The sequence below is a fragment of the Polistes fuscatus genome, unplaced genomic scaffold (genome assembly GCF_010416935.1).
Source record: "Polistes fuscatus isolate 324 unplaced genomic scaffold, CU_Pfus_HIC Scaffold11, whole genome shotgun sequence".
In the NCBI taxonomy this organism is placed as follows: Eukaryota; Metazoa; Arthropoda; class Insecta; order Hymenoptera; family Vespidae; genus Polistes; species Polistes fuscatus.
In genome coordinates this window covers 6236632-6253133 of record NW_025113009.1, presented here as the reverse complement: position 1 = coordinate 6253133, position 16502 = coordinate 6236632, and the positions used below count along the sequence as shown (strand labels likewise).

At 29.4% G+C, this 16502-nt stretch overlaps 5 protein-coding genes across 5 annotated transcripts; 3 read left to right on the top strand and 2 right to left on the bottom strand.

Annotated features, from left to right (window-relative positions):
* The first annotated feature begins 77 nt into the window (after positions 1 to 77).
* LOC122526254 (transmembrane protein 68) lies at positions 78 to 2238 on the top strand. The gene is made up of 6 exons (XM_043649547.1): positions 78 to 166; positions 470 to 608; positions 736 to 830; positions 1015 to 1376; positions 1443 to 1646; positions 1764 to 2238. Exons 1-6 carry the CDS (start codon positions 118 to 120, stop codon positions 1869 to 1871), a joined length of 957 nt encoding a protein of 318 aa, XP_043505482.1. The 5' UTR covers positions 78 to 117; the 3' UTR covers positions 1872 to 2238.
* Positions 2239 to 3221: 983 nt separating this feature from the next.
* LOC122526256 (peptidyl-prolyl cis-trans isomerase FKBP1A) lies at positions 3222 to 4673 on the top strand. The gene is made up of 4 exons (XM_043649549.1): positions 3222 to 3485; positions 3790 to 3837; positions 4093 to 4279; positions 4417 to 4673. Exons 1-4 carry the CDS (start codon positions 3449 to 3451, stop codon positions 4472 to 4474), a joined length of 330 nt encoding a protein of 109 aa, XP_043505484.1. The 5' UTR covers positions 3222 to 3448; the 3' UTR covers positions 4475 to 4673.
* A 571-nt stretch (positions 4674 to 5244) lies between these two features.
* Positions 5245 to 12449, bottom strand: LOC122526253 (protein EFR3 homolog cmp44E). The gene is made up of 16 exons (XM_043649546.1): positions 12146 to 12449; positions 9717 to 9793; positions 9335 to 9450; positions 8951 to 9113; positions 8575 to 8727; positions 8395 to 8501; positions 8191 to 8334; positions 8026 to 8104; positions 7812 to 7947; positions 7450 to 7721; positions 7172 to 7344; positions 6731 to 7091; positions 6450 to 6649; positions 6272 to 6371; positions 6051 to 6206; positions 5245 to 5963 (listed from the first exon to the last, which is right to left on the bottom strand). The coding sequence occupies exons 1-16, from the start codon at positions 12225 to 12227 to the stop codon at positions 5814 to 5816; spliced, it is 2469 nt and encodes an 822-aa protein (XP_043505481.1). The 5' UTR covers positions 12228 to 12449; the 3' UTR covers positions 5245 to 5813.
* Positions 12390 to 14228, top strand: LOC122526410 (serine protease SP24D-like). The gene is given in 3 exon segments (XM_043649802.1): positions 12390 to 12503; positions 13532 to 13885; positions 13986 to 14228. Coding segments are annotated over 3 exon segments (711 nt in total).
* Positions 14229 to 14894: 666 nt separating this feature from the next.
* On the bottom strand, positions 14895 to 15938 carry LOC122526409 (chymotrypsin-2-like). The gene is made up of 4 exons (XM_043649801.1): positions 15875 to 15938; positions 15453 to 15760; positions 15121 to 15375; positions 14895 to 15038 (listed from the first exon to the last, which is right to left on the bottom strand). Exons 1-4 carry the CDS (start codon positions 15936 to 15938, stop codon positions 14895 to 14897), a joined length of 771 nt encoding a protein of 256 aa, XP_043505736.1.
* Between the last annotated feature and the right edge of the window lie 564 nt (positions 15939 to 16502).

Genomic DNA, 16502 nt, shown 5'->3' with positions numbered 1-16502 from the left:
GAAGATTATACATATACCAATATATCATTAAGTAGTGACAGCTTTATTTAGAGACGTCATAATTTTTATTGTTTATATTTAAATTGTATATCTAAATATATACAAGATTAAAAGAAGATGTTTTCTATGTCTTTTAACATAACGAAAACAATAGAAGATATTATAGGTAATATATAATTTATATTCTTTTTATATTCTGTTTTATATATATACTTGAATAGCATGCAATGACACATTTATAGATTAATATTGGCACATTTATTCTCAATTTGTTTTAAATAAGTCAATATTTTCTTTCTTTTGATAATAATTTATGTTAGAATAAATGTATGTGTTATTCATGTGTCTAATCTTTAGAATATATATTGTCGTATTATTAGAGTAAACAATTAATTGTTGTTGTTTAATTAGTAAGAAAATAGATGAAAAAGAAAAAGAAATTGTATAAAATATATTTTCTAATTTTTAGTTAAACACATTGATGTGGATTTTACACTATGGCTGTCTTGGCTTTTACTGCCGTTACTTATAACATTTTTACTTCCATTTGTAATTTTTCTTCTGCTATATTTAACTATTTTAACGTTATATATATACAGATTACACAGGTTAGTATATAGAAGTAATGTATTTATCATTCATTGCATATATATATATATACAATATATATTTATTCAAGTTGAACCTATAGTAAATAATAAAATTAAATATTTAATAAAAAAATTATTTTTGCAGAGGAAGAATACAAAATGCTTATGGAACTGATTGGAAATTCGCAGCTCAATCTGTTTCTGGTGCTATTTGGGATGCGCATGGATGGATTTGGCATGGTACGATTTGTATAATATAATTCAATGAGTAATAGTGAAGTAACAAAAGTATGTGAATGTAATAATTGTTGTAGAAGTGTATAAATAGACAATCATTAGTTATGATATTGCTCGTAATAATAACTATACTAAAAAAATCTACCAAAATTTCTACATTATTGGAATATACATGTTTTTTTGTCAGGGTATGAAGTTGTTGGTATAGAAAACATACCAAAGAAAGGTCCAGCATTGTTGATATTTTATCATGGAGCGATACCCGTTGATGTCTATTATTTTCTAGCTAAAATATTTCTATATAATTCAAGATTAATCTACACAGTAGTAGATCGCTTTCTTTTTAAAATTCCGGGTTGGTCTATTATGTCTGATGGCTTGCGTGTAATACCTGGTACAATTCAGACCTGCTCATCCATTTTGAAAGAAAAACATTTACTTGCTATTTTACCAGGAGGTGTTTATGAGGCACAATTTGGAGATTCTTATTATAAACTTTTATGGAAGAAAAGGATAGGTTTTGCTAAAGTTGCATTAGATGCTAAAGTGGTACGTCATGTGATGCTATATAATTAACATATATGATTAAATCATAATACTTATATAATATTGTAGGATATAATTCCAATATTTACAAGAAATATCAGAGAAGCATTTAGAACAATAACTTGGGGCCGTAGAATATTGTTGCGTCTATACGCAGCAACAAGATTACCTGTAGTTCCAATTTATGGTGGTTTCCCTGTCAAAATGGTAACATATGTAGGTAAACCAATTCCTTACGATGGAAGTCTTACACCAGAACAATTACAGAAGAAGGTAAAAATAGTATTGAAAAATTAGATATATCTTTAATTTAAGTTATTATTCTAAAAAATAGATTATTTTTCTAGTATATTAAAAATATAGTAGAAATAATTTAATTATAATATTTAGGTCGCTACAGCTGTAGAAAATTTAATAAGTGAGCATCAACAAATACCAGGAAGTATTACACGAGCCTTGTTAGAAAGAGTTTTACCTCCGAAGAAGAAAACACAATAATCGTGGATTTTAGAAACATATCCAAATGAATCCAGTGAAAATCATCCATATATGATATTTCTATATGTTACTATAGGATGCAATGTGTACTTCCTCTAATTTAATATCATTACTAATTTTTTTAAGCATAAAAAAAAATTTCCTTGTTTTGAAAATAAGAATTCTTTTAAAAAAAAGTAATATTTATACGAAAACAAAACTTTGTCAGTACTGGAGAAAATTCTATGTGAAATTTATATTTAAATTAGAGGCCTTAAAGGAGATTCCATCAAAATAATACATAATTTTATATATCTTGTATTTTCCAATGTGCTTTTATAGTATACTATAGTACATACTCTTCTTCAAAATGAAATTTATAAATGTTTTTATCATTCTTTATTTTATGGGTATATAAGTTATGGTTAAATATATTTAATTTTTTTATTTGATTGATATGGAGCCATAAAAGATAAACAATTTTTAACTTATGGCGCATATCTTTCTTAATATATTTATATTTTTTTTATACAAGAGTACAAGTACATTTATATATACATATATATGTACTTGTATAATTATTTTTAGAACTATTTTTATGGTGCATAGTATTTCTAAGTATTTGGTTATGCTTGATGGGTACTTAAATATTTAAATAATTTAAAAGATCTAACGTTACTCTTAAGTGCTCTCTATTCTTTTATTATTATGTATTTTACTTTAGTTCGGAAATTATACTCTTTCAAGGTAATTTTTATTTTTGACAGGAATAAAAGAAATTCTACATTTAAAAAATTCTCATTTATATCGACAAAATATATGTTTCAATTTGTACCATTTTTATAAAGTATTATTTTTTGTGATACAATAGTGTGATCTAACTAAACAATATTCATTATATCAATGTTTTAATTCTTATATATGTATATAAAAGAAAACATTGTAAAAGAATAAAATAATAAAATATCTGTTGATAATATATATATATATATAAAAGATATTCTTTAAATAAACCGATTTTTTTAACGTAATTAAATGAATACGTATTAATAGGAAAAAGTAACGATATGAAAAATTTAAATGTTACTGCAAAGAAAATAAAGCCTTGTATGAACAAATTTTATTTTACAATTTTGACTTAGCTTTTTATGTAGAATCACATCCTGCTTGCTTGTATTACGTGTTACAGGCCATCCCAAATACGATAGTTTTTAAATAAATCAATTTTAATGTATCTATATAAAAATAGGAAAAAGTAAACAAGTAAAAAATTAAAATAGAAATTTGAAATGTTAGCGCCAGGAAATGTTAACATCGATCACTATAATTCGAGAGGAAGTAGGATCGATAGTGGCGCCTCTATCGGCGTCTTTAACAATTGATATTTCTTTCCTGGGGGGTATTCAGGGGTATCTAAGAAGACTTTATTTTTTAGCAAGCGGCATTGGCCCAGGATCGTCTCCAATCGTCTTTTAAGGTAGCGGAAGCACGTTTATGCAATTTCTGCTAGCCGGTCTTTACGATCCCGTCCGCTCTAACGGATTTTAGTTAAGACTTTTTATCGAAGAAGTTAAGTAATCCCGTAGTGAAAAATAATCATGGGCGTGGATGTCGAGATTCTTATTCACGGTGATGGTAATTATTTTTTCTTATTTCATATATTTTTCCTACCATTTTATAACTCCATTCAACTGAATAAATTTTTTCTACAAAAAGATATATATTCCTTTTCGATATATTACAATACGTAATGCTGGAAAATGCGTTTCAACTTTGATCCTCCATCTCGATGTTTTTCGATTAAAATTACTTTTTTTTCCTACACGCACAGTAATCACTTATTACCACTAGTCGAAATCGAAGTTAGAATACATTTATGCCAGTCATCTGTTTAATAATAATTATTGCCCATAAACATGCAATTTATTTACATTTCCAGGCCAAACTTATCCCAAAACAGGACAAACCGTAGTTGTTCACTATACAGGTAAAATATCATTTATTAGTTAATCAACATAGTAATTGTATTATTATATATATATAAATTTATAAAATTTTATGAATATGTTGAGTAATATCACTATTTTAGATAGTATTCTAATTTTTTTTATAAATATATTGTATTATATTTTATTTTTTTTTTGTTATTTTAAGAAATAATAATGTTTTATATCGTTCAAAGATATGATTATATTTTTAAAATGATTAGTTCAATTATAATATACTTAAAATTATATTATAGGTACCTTGAGCAATGGAAAGGTATTTGACTCTAGCAGGGATCGTGGAAAACCATTTAAATTTAGAATTGGTAAAGGAGAGGTAATTAAAGGTTGGGATCAAGGTGTGGCTCAAATGTGTGTTGGAGAACGTGCAAGGCTAACATGTTCACCAGATTTCGCTTATGGTAGTCGAGGACACCCTGGAGTATATCCTTTAATACAAAGATAAATAATATAATATATAAATTTGCAGTATATTAGAATGATTATTTCTTGTATTCATTAGTATTATTCCATTACTAATTCATAAATAATTATTTATATTAACCTTGACAAAGACACACTATTCCACCTAATTCCGTTCTTATCTTCGACGTAGAGCTGCTGAAGGTGGAGCCTTAGGATACTCTACAGAGTCTATTTGTACCGACCAAACACCTAAATATCTGAAAACTAAACAAAAAACGCTTTGAAATTAATTACGTTAAGTAGTCATTGTACAGACGGCACTTTGTACACAATAATTCAATCGCTCATATTTTTACAAAAAAAAAAGACATATGTAATTTATCTCTTTTTCTTTCTCTTTTTTTGATTATAGTTTACATTAAAAATATTAACAAAAGAAAGGTAAAATAAAGGAATTAATAAAAACTAAAATTATACTTACACTATGAATTATATATATATATATATATATTAAGATTATATGTAATTATACGCGGTTTTATTATCTTAATACTACTTAACTTGTGTAGTTTGCTTCAAAATGTTCCTGCAATGAGCGGTTGAATAATTAAATCTTAAAACAATTTGAAAAGTAATCTACAATCTGTGTTCATTCCACTTACTTAGCATTTGGTAAATAATCATTTGCATATTTTGTACAAAAATTTTCAATATCACACCAAGTGTAATTGTACTAACGATGTAATAGTCCTAAATATTTACAATTTAAAATTCAATAAAAAATTGAACTTACTGAATAATTAATATAACTTTCTTATGTTAGATGGTATATGGATAATAATTATTAAATATCGTAGTACATTTTTCAAAGTTATTTTATAATTATTGTTTTTTTCATTAATGCTTGAAAATTAATTTTCTATTGCGTTTTCTTTTAAGTTCAGCATTTTCTAATTTACACGGAAATGAGTACAACTGTACAATAAAACATAAAATAATTTATTTCATAAATTAGCAAACATATTTCTTTTTATCTTTCCGTGTTTGTTTTAAGCGTCGATGTACATACATAGTGACAATAAATACACAATGATTATTAATATGTGCAAGCGTGGCACTTGTACTTAGTGTTTTACATTCTACACTATTATTGTTTTACAATATGTGCTGAAAATAAATACCTATACAATAGAAAAACTTGGTTACATTCTATTCCCATACTAAATTGATACTAATACTAAATTTCAGCTATATTCTAAATAACAACGTCAGTGAGACAAGGAAACTTAACATATAAAATAATATTAATTGTTATGATATAGATTATCTTATATGTTGTAACTGATAAATAAGTTGGTGTTACATTTAAGCCATAAAAATATTCTTGTATATAAAAATATTATGTATCACAAGTATGCATGTATGCTTATGCATTGTAGTACAATAATATAAAGCAATATTGTAAATTGTAATTGACTTCCATGAGTGATAATAACATTACTTTGACGAACAAACAAGAGAAGCATATATATACGAATATATTTACCTTTCTCTAATAAACAAATAATTCTGGAAAATGTATTTCGTAAGCTGGTGTTTGATTAGGTTTGGCATCCGTTTGTGGACCTCCTGGTATTATATTACGTGGATCAACTGTTAATGTATTAAATATTTCTGATAGTTTACTTTGTAAAACGTCATGCTGTAATCATAGAAAGTTAATACAGTTTAGTTATATATGCATCGATGATTAATATATTGTATTCGAAACAATTTCTTTTCATGATACCTTTGGTTGCGTTATCGACACAAGATCTTGGAATGGTGCACTTCGGAAGAATTGTGAAAGTTGCATTCGTTTTTCCTCTTCTATTATATTATTGTTATTAGTTTCAGTCAAAATTCTTTTCATGCTCTCGAATGTCAACTCTTCACCAGGTAGTTTCTATCAATATGAGAAATAATATTAGTATTGTTAATGATAATTATTACAATAATTGAAAAATATACTTTTTGGACGCCTGGAGATGATCCACCACTATCCAGTTCTCCAGTACCAGAGTTAATATCGGCTAGTGAATTTCTTCCTGTGCCATCAACCCAGGAATGCCTTTTGAAAAGACATATACATGTTATATACGTTAGCTATCAATTAAATACGAAATAACAATAATTAATATTATGTTACCTGTGTTGTAGAGAAGTGCTACTATAACCAGATCCTTGTTGAAGTTTTCCGCTATCGAGGCCAGCTCCTTTTAGACATTCGCTTACCACAGTTTGATCTACTAGCAATGTTGGTGCTAATCTTGGAGATAAATTACTGTCATATTGAGAATGTAAATTAGGCAACAGATGTGGGGCTTCTTTTCGGCGAGCTTCAACAACCTAAATAAATATTTTACAAATTATTGATTATAGTAATATTGTCATAATTTGAGTATTTTTTATTTATACCATATAACATACTTTATGCGCATAATCCATAAGAGAAGTAATATTGCAAACATAAGAAATCAAAACGAGTAAACTAATAACAATAGCATGTAAATTGAATTTCAATGTAATGCTTATTTGGCCGCTTGTCAGTGCTAGATCTTGAAGACTCAAAACTAATCTTAATAGTTCTAAAATAGTATCCTCAGAAGCGAGTTCTACGACTAGTAGAGCTAAAGTTGTATATATAGATTCCACATTTTCAACAGAGTTGCTCGTCAACTCTAAAGATTCATAAAGTGCCAGATAAATTTCAGGTCCATGTTTTCGAATAAATATAATATCAGGTCTAGATGATTTCTCGATTACCAAATCGAGTTCAGCTACGTTCACGCTGCCAAAGAAAAAGGAGAATATTTATAGAAACACCTGCTGCATAACGATTGATATAAAAGCTTAACTAACTCAACTTACGTTGGCTTAGCAAGTTTAACTATATTATTATGTCTGTCGATTAAAGTGTGGAATATTTTTTGTACTAAGAGTCTCATTTCAGCATCTGCTGCTAAGGACATCCTAAGCAATGGTTCCAAGAAACTTGGTGGGAACGTCGTATTTAAATGGATCGTTTTATATTTTGTACCGACCTATTATCAATATATATATATATAATGTATACAAGTTATTAATTATTTTTATTAAAACATTTTTTTGCTATATATCAAATAATTCATAATATGAATATAGTTTACCTTCAATAGAGATTTCAAAAGAATACTTTGGAGTAAAACATCTCCTTTACCAACAGGAATAATACGATCTGTTTGATTATACGGAACTTTACTCATTATGAACATCATTATTTCAATCTTTTGATAATCTGGGAGATGATTTGCAAATTCTCCAAGTGCATTGATAAGAGCTTCTTGATATAGTTGTTCATCATTACTGGATGATTGGTTTCTCGTTACACTAACTCGTAAATGAGATAATAACGAGTTGATTATCTCCAAAACAGAAGGACCTTAAACACACACACACATTTAAATATATATAACAATTGAATATTTCAAATATTTTTGTTCATATATATAAATTAACATCTATATCTTACCAACACTTTCTCCAGCTGCTATTGAAATAATTTTGGACAATGTGTCCGCAATGCTTGTTCGTATTTTCGGTGATGACTTTGAGTGATCATCAAGATGAGTCATTAAAGCTTCGACAACTGTATAAGAATATTGTGACTGGAAATAATGATTTGTGTTACAAATAATTAAAACTTATAATTAGAAATTAAACACATAATTTAATATATAACCAACCTGTATAGAAAACATTATAATCCTAAATACATGAATAGCAAAATAATTAGGAACCCATAGTTGGTGGTTATCTAAATGTCTGAAATCAATTTTTATTATAATTTATATGAATGTTAATTAATTAATAGGCTTATTTATAAAAGCAACAATAAAATTATATCGAACCTTAGAACAGGTCTAATAACACATCGAATGTGTCCAAATGAAGCACGACCAACAAGTTCTCGCATACAACTTTCTGCAAATTGTGGTGGTTCAGGTCTTTCTTCAGTTGGACAATCAGGTGTTGCGTCTTCTTTGTTGGCATATCTGTAAAATAAAAAATTTATGTTTCATAAATATACTTTGTTTCATTTGATTTTTACTGACCTTGTATTTTGCATATTGTATAATAACGAAGGTACTATTTTATCCATATGAACAGGTTCCCAAATATTTTCGACCAAGTCATCAGAAAGAGTTTTTCTCACAACACCCTGCACATAAATATTTTTAATTAATTACATTTATCAGAAGTATACGTATATGCACATCGATACCAAATTATACCTGCAATCCTTGGATTCCTGCGAGTCTAATTTGTTTGCGAATAGTGGCGTCGTCATGGTTGGAGTGGCACATTGCAGAGTATTTTGATACAAAGAAATCGTAACGTGTGTGATAAGACGGCGTGTCTTCTTCGATGTTGGCAAATCTGACAAACTGGAAGAAGCCAGGACTTTGTTCAACTGAATTAAAACATATAATTATTATGTATTACTAATGAACATAATAAAAGCAAAATGATATCACTCCCAATCACATGCATACACGAAAAATACTATAAAACAAATGCAACATTTATTGGTTAGATATATTTTTCAGGTATCTTGTTAGATATCAATATTTTTATTTTACATTATTTCTACAATAAACGTTTACTTACAGATTGGGTAGCAAGAATCTGTAATTGAGGATCTGTTGATTCCAGTAATTTTTGGACCATTTTTAAAAAACTTTCAACGAAAAGATTAAGGGTTTGAGCATGGCATGCAACTAAGAGTTGATCCATGGCTTCCATGGCAATAATCACAAATCCATTTCTTCTCCTGTTAAAATATTTTCATTTCATTTAGTGTAATCAAATAATAAATTATCAGTACTTTTATTAATTACAGTTATTTAAAAAACAGTTTAATTAAGATTCCATTACATACACAATAATAATTAAACATGACATAAGAACAAGAATGACTAGCAATAAATAATCATTATTTTTTGTATTCACAATGACATACGTTTATTCTAGTAGGAATTATATAAAACTTACCTATATATGTCTCTGGAGGCTCTTTGAAACAAATATTCTCCTATTCTATCCAATTTTTCAGGACTGCTCAATGAATAAAATGTCAGCTTTTCCATATTATTTTTAACCAGGCCATCCTACATAAAAAAAAAAGATTTTGATTTAACCATATATAGATGACTATACTTTCAAGCCAATATTGATTACTTTTTGGCTGATGCCTATAGTTATAGAAACCAGTAGATATCTATAGTTAACAGGTATGCATTTATGACATTAAAGTATAATGTCTCTCTCAACTATATCTTATATACTAAAATTTGATAAAATAAAAAGAATTATTTAATTTTATTAATTAAACAATAATTCAATAGTTAAAAACAAATTATAAAAAATGAAGTACCTGTGGGTTAACAGGAAAAATGTTGTCAACCAGTCTCTTGTATCTTGGGCGTAATGCAGAACAACACCAGCAGCAACCTATTAAAAGTGAAAAAACATTTTTGTCAAATAAAATCTTCTTGTACGAAATATAAAATAATGTCACGATGAAGTACGATCGAAATTGGAGAACTTTTATGAATGGAAGATAGAAAAACGGATAAAAATACTTGTGAAATTGAAGTATTTACCAAACATTTTGACAGGAATATCTTGTATGCACTCAACACAGACGACCTTCGATTTCTACTAACTTTATCGGTCGAGCAAAGTAGCGACAAAGAAAAGAGAAAAAGAAAAATCAATGATTTTCCTTTGTAAACTGCATTACCAACAGATTTAAATTATTGGATAAAGAAAATATAGAAGTTCTAGATAGTGACCAGCTTTATCGATTGTCGGTAATTATGGTAATATAATTGTAGTTCGTACAACGCTCGATCGATGGCAGCAGCATTCTTGTTCCAATGAATGAAATAGTTTTGAATGAAATAGTATTTCTTTGACATATTTTCTAACGATCTTTTTATTTGTCTGTTAGAATTTCTTGTAATAAGATTTTTCTGGAATTAAAAGGGAACAATGTGAGAGATGGAATGTATTAGAATCGTATCGAGCGAAGGTTTATATGCAAATAGTAATAGCACGTACGACGAAACGTCATGAATTAAACATTAACGAGAACTCATTGAGAATTAATGGTATCACCAAGTAGATTTATGATGAATAAATTAATTATCGTCTTGGTGCACGAGACGAGTGCATGGTATTGTTAACGGTTAAACCCATAGACTATTAAGTATCGTGTCATTTTTTTAGTTTAACAGTTAAATGTAAATTAAATTTCTATACGATTGTATACGTGTACGTACTTACACATAGTTACACATAGGTAATCAACGATAAGAATGATGCTTTTAGACTTGAAAATAGCCATGGGGGTTTTACAACGTCGATGTAAGTCTTCGGAAATCAATAATAGCTCTCGCGCACATAGTTTGAACGCTACTTAAGACGATTGGTCATCCTTGCAGAAACGATCAATAATATCGTGAATAGACAATGTTCTGCTGTTGAAAGATAATACGAACGCTTTTCTTAAGATAATACGACCACTCGAGATAAATATTGAAAAGCATTATCTTTGTGAAACGTGATTATAATCTCCAATACGACATATAAAAAAACATCGACTCTTCATTTCTTTCCTCCACATTTATTTACTTCAAATCCTTTTTCCATATTCATTAATTTATATTCTAATGATATTTTATTAATTTTGTATGTCAAATGACGATCGAAATTTTTTTTATAGTTTTCTATTTTTGTTTTTAATTTATGCGAATAAAAAACCATAAAAGATTATGACATGAACGTTCTATTTTCTTTTACTGTTAAGACATGCTCGATGTTAACAAAGCTTTTGTCATAGCGATCGAATACCGATGCGTGTCTAACAATAACTACAGGCACGATGATCGGACTAAACGCACCTTTTGAAATCGTCGCACGTTTCAAGACAAGCATACTCGAAAGAATGAAAAGTATTTTAGTGCTCAGGGTTGCTCGTTCATTCATGAAGATATTTGTTAACATTGAAGATCGTAGATAAAGTTCCATTTCATTGACCTATATATAGCATTTCCAGAGAGTTTCGATATTTGATCGTACACACACACACACAGAAAATACATTCATGACACTATGCAAACGTGCTTGTATTATAATTAACAATTCCATCAAGGTTCGAACGGAAACTGCCGTAGAAATAAAAACAGAAAAATTTCCTACAATTTTTTCTCTTCGAAAGAATAATGTCTGTCATTATATGCCATTGCGAAAGAGAAAGAGAGAGAGAAGAACAAACACGTCGTTTATTTATTTTTAAACAAATTATCAAAGAAAACGAAGGTAACAAAATGTATAAGAATGCGACTCGCATTGCAATTTTAATTAAAAAGATAAATAAAAAGAAAGAACAAAATGTACGAATATCATTGTATTGAGAAACAGAATGCATAGTTTTTATAAATACGTAATTATGAATATTAGATTTACTTACATAAGTATGTTACTTGCTCTATTTATGTCAACATGGAAGGTAAGTACTTATGCAAGCTGATTATAACTTGTCCATATTTGCAATTATTTAAATACACACAATAATGCATTTAAAAATCTACATGCACTACCGATCGAAAATTGAAGTACATCTATTGCATTTGCGTTACACATTTATGAACAAACTATTAGTTTGAATTAGTTGAAAATCAAAAAAATACTTGTGGATCCTTTGAAATTGATCAGTGTTCTGTTTTTAGCACGAGTCATTTCATATTCACTTGGAATGAAGATGATATTATGGATGTAAATGATCGATTAAATACTCACAGCCAGGATCGGTGCACTTTTGTACGAGTGATCCAAAGATTTCAGGTGCCTCAGCTTCGAGACAACATCTGACTAGTGCCATATCTTTCCAAATGCTCAGCTTCCATGAGTTTCCTTTTCTTCGAATTTTCTTCCTCCCTTCTCTTGACTTCTCTTCAGTTTGATCTGAAGATTCTTTATAGAAAAATAAGAGTTCTCTGACGACGACGCGTGGCGTCGCGACGCCTGTGTTCTACTAACCCGCATGCACAGCACAGCACAGCACAGCAAAGCACACGAGGTGATCTCAACTACCCTTGATAATACTTTCTCTGGTTACGTCATTCGACAGAAGGGCGCCTGTGCCAAGGCTTGCCGAGTTGGAGGGGTGACAACGAACGGCTGAATTACCACCCTTTTTAAAAAAACAAAAGCATTACCCAAAAATCCAGACAAATAGATCCCTCGATATTTTTGTACACTCGTCTTTTCTTTTTTTCTATTTTAACATGAACAATTATTGCAATATTATTATTGTATATAATAAAATTCTTCGATTCTTCAATTTTTTTTTATGTTAAATGCATGCACGGGCTTATGTCGACGTTTCAAATAAATAGGAAAATTAATTTTTAAAGGATTAATTGTTTTTGAATATCATTATTATATGTGAGAAATAGAACATAGTTTGTTCGTATTCCTGTATCTGACCCACATATTCCATCATACCAAACACAATGAGGACACTGAAGCAAATGACGTCATGGAGCATTCCGACGACATTAATTAATCACGTTAGTCTTCCATACTTTTGGTAGGTTTGCATCTTCGATCGATGAAATATTTGGAATTGATTTTGGCACGTGTAGCTTTGAACGAAACAATTATTTTCAAATTTTCAATATTTTTCGATACTTCGTATATAAAAATATCTTTTATTTATTCTTCACTATTAATTTAAACAATAATTATTGAAGCATGTGTGTGTTGATGAAATGAAATGATAACATTTAGAAATTTTATATACTTGTCTCTTTTCATACGTAAGATAGCGCTTTTCTTTTTAGTTTACTAGATGAATTTGAATTTATTCAAATAATCGGCAAACAACGATAACACACGTATTCATCTTTTGTATAAATCTGTTTGTTTTAGGAAGAAGCAGCTGCAAATCAAGGCTATTGATAAATTATAAATTACAAGTTATGTATCTATGCATGTATATATATACCATATAAGGTAAGAATATCTTCAATCGATCAGCTTAAGTCATTGGAACTGTCATCATGGCTCGTTTTACAATGTCCTATTTGGCTTTCTTCGTGGTCTGCCTCCTTGCTAAAGGTAAAAAAGAAAATATAAAAGAAACTACAATTGGTAGAATAGAAATTCTTACGACGAATTAAGTCGTAATTATTAATTATAATTGTATTCGTTTGTTTAAAAGCATTTGCCGAACCACCCGAGCGTGTAGTAGGTGGTACTCGAGCTGCTGTTGGCGAATTTCCCTATCAAGTTTCCATAAGAATTGGTAATCAACATACGTGCGGTGGAAGTATCATCTCTTCGAGACACATTTTAACTGCTGCACATTGCGTTAGCAATTGGGGTAGTGCTCCCAGCAGCTTTTATACCGTTGTAACTGGAACTAATAGTCTTAGTTATGGTGGTGAAGTTCACGGTATCAGTTCTGTTTCTGTTCATCCCAATTACATAGGCAGTCAGCAAACCTCTTGGGTCAACGACGTTGCTGTTATTGCGGTAAATTTGAATTCAATATTATTAGAGAATATTAAATCATCGATGATTCAATATTATATTTTTAATAATAATTATTCTTGACGATATTTTATTATTCCAGTTAAGATCTCCTATATCGTTCAACAGTCTTCAAAGTGCTGTTTCATTGGTCGATACGGAAGTGCCGAATGGTAGTATGCTCGGTTTGAGCGGATGGGGTAAAATATCAACGAATGGTCCACTTTCTAATGCATTCTCTTTTTACGCTGAAGTGGTGGTCCACAACACTTACACTACCCATTCCAAGTATTGTGCTCTAATCGAGCAAATTGGTCTTGCCAGTAAAAAGGTGTTCAATCAATAACGATTATAGTAGACGTTTTTTTATAAATCGATATTTTAAACAATTTTTTCTCCAAAATACTTATTTATAATTATTATTGTCTGTAATTTCTTTAACACATTCAAAATAAGGAAGAAGATTCAAAGACTTCGATTATTTCAATCTTCGACCTAGGATAATGATAGGACAATCATTTTCCTGAAATATTTGTAAATTTATTAACAAACTTTATCAATAAAGATATATTATATATAATTCATTAATTAAAAGCAGTGTTTTTATTTTTATTAAGTATGATAACTTAATAACGTGTAACATTGACGCAAATCTTTACAATTACTAATTATAAAAATGAACATATTCGCAAGATATGAAATAATAGGTCATTCTATTGCAGATTTTCAGAGTAACCTCTCCAGTGCAAAGGGTTAACTCTAAATTTAATTTTACGATATTTATTACCATACTTACAAAAATGATAAAAATATTAAAAAAAAATATTTAGTAACGCATATGCTATGAGAGAAATTGTTTTAAAAATATTCAAGGAAATCGATGAAACGGATTATGTTAATTAAATATTTATTGCATATTTATTTATTAAAATATTTACTGAAAATGTGTAATCATAACAATATACCGTAAGGATTCTGTTTTTGTTCGTCAGAAATGAGTAATTAAATTCAATCAAAGAGTCATTGCGTATTGAATAAAATTAAGATAACTGTAAACGTTGGTGAAGATATCAGGCATTCCACGAGCACAAGGAATTCCTCCAGAAACGACACCAATCACTTGATTATTGTAAGCTAATGGGCTGCCACTATCACCCTGTAAATGATAAATATTTGATTAAGTTTAGTAATTAAGACTAAGGCATTAAAAGATAATATTTTGAGTTATCAATACATACGGAACATGTTCCAACATTCTTTTGTACGAGGGTGCAGATCTGAGATGATTTGATATTTATGTTGCTGAAATAATTTTGGCATTCGTTTTGAGACAATATTTTGAGATTAAGTTTTCTGAGCAAAGGAGAAGCTCTTCTTGGGTACGTAGAGGTTGCACCCCAAGCACCGATTATGGCATTAGTGTTGACTGGTGGTTGTTGGGTTGGCAGAGCAATAGGTTGTGCACGATCATTGAATTCGATCGGGTCGGCAAGCTGTAAGAAACAAATGATTTTTAGATGTAGAAAATTTGGAAAATTTAGAAAACATTTTCGTTCTCTAGCCAATTTACCTTGATGATACCGATGTCGTTGTACCAAGCATTATTCGCGTCAAAGTCATGGTGGCGAAGATAAAGACTAGGTTTGTAAACCTGGCCACCGGAGTAAAGATTGTTCGTGCCAGTAACAATGGTTACATCATCAGGGTCTATGTCTACCAAAGGTACCACACAGTGAGCTGCAGTAAGAATGTGATATGGACCAATGATACAACCACCACAGTGAAGGTTATCGTTTATCCTTATGGATACCAAGTATGGAAATTCGTTATCTCGAGCGAGTGAAGCGCCGACCAAAGCTTCAGGTGGCTCACAGTATACTGTTCAAAATATTCAAATATGTTTGATTCAAATAAAAATACAAAATTTCCAAATGTTCGATCGAAAGAAGAAGATCAAATATTTATATCTTTTAAATTAATTCGACTGCTTACCGGTGCTAACGATAGTTGCGAAAAGGCAAGCAATGATTGCCTTTTTTATATTTTTACGTGCCATTTAATTTTTATTTTCTCTCGCGTAATCGATGAGTCTGTCTCTACAAAATCAGATCCGCAAAGTATACCGATTGAATGTTTCATGCAATTTATATCAAAATACAATGTTTACTTAAGATCATTATGAGCACTTGTGAACATTCTATAAAATTGAAAGCAACGTAGATTGAAACATAATTTCAATAATGTTTTTTCGATAATCAATATTTAAGTAACGAATTAATTAATTCATTCATTCGACATGTCTACGTTCATATCTAATTTTAATCATCGAATTAACAAACGAACGATCTTCGCGAAAATCATCATCGTATCTAAACAATGAAAATATTTATTCGATTGTACGCGTATCTTCTTATCTTCGATAAGTATCACGTCATATGTGCATTTACGTTGCACAATGCACTCTGGTACGTTCATTATTATTATTATTATTATTACTATCATTATGATTATCTGCTTAGCATATCAATTTCAAGAACCCATTCGAAATGTTGAAATCTTCTTTTATAGCTCGAGTGGTGATGCTGGTTCGAAAGGATAGGTCGGTTAATGAGAATCTCAA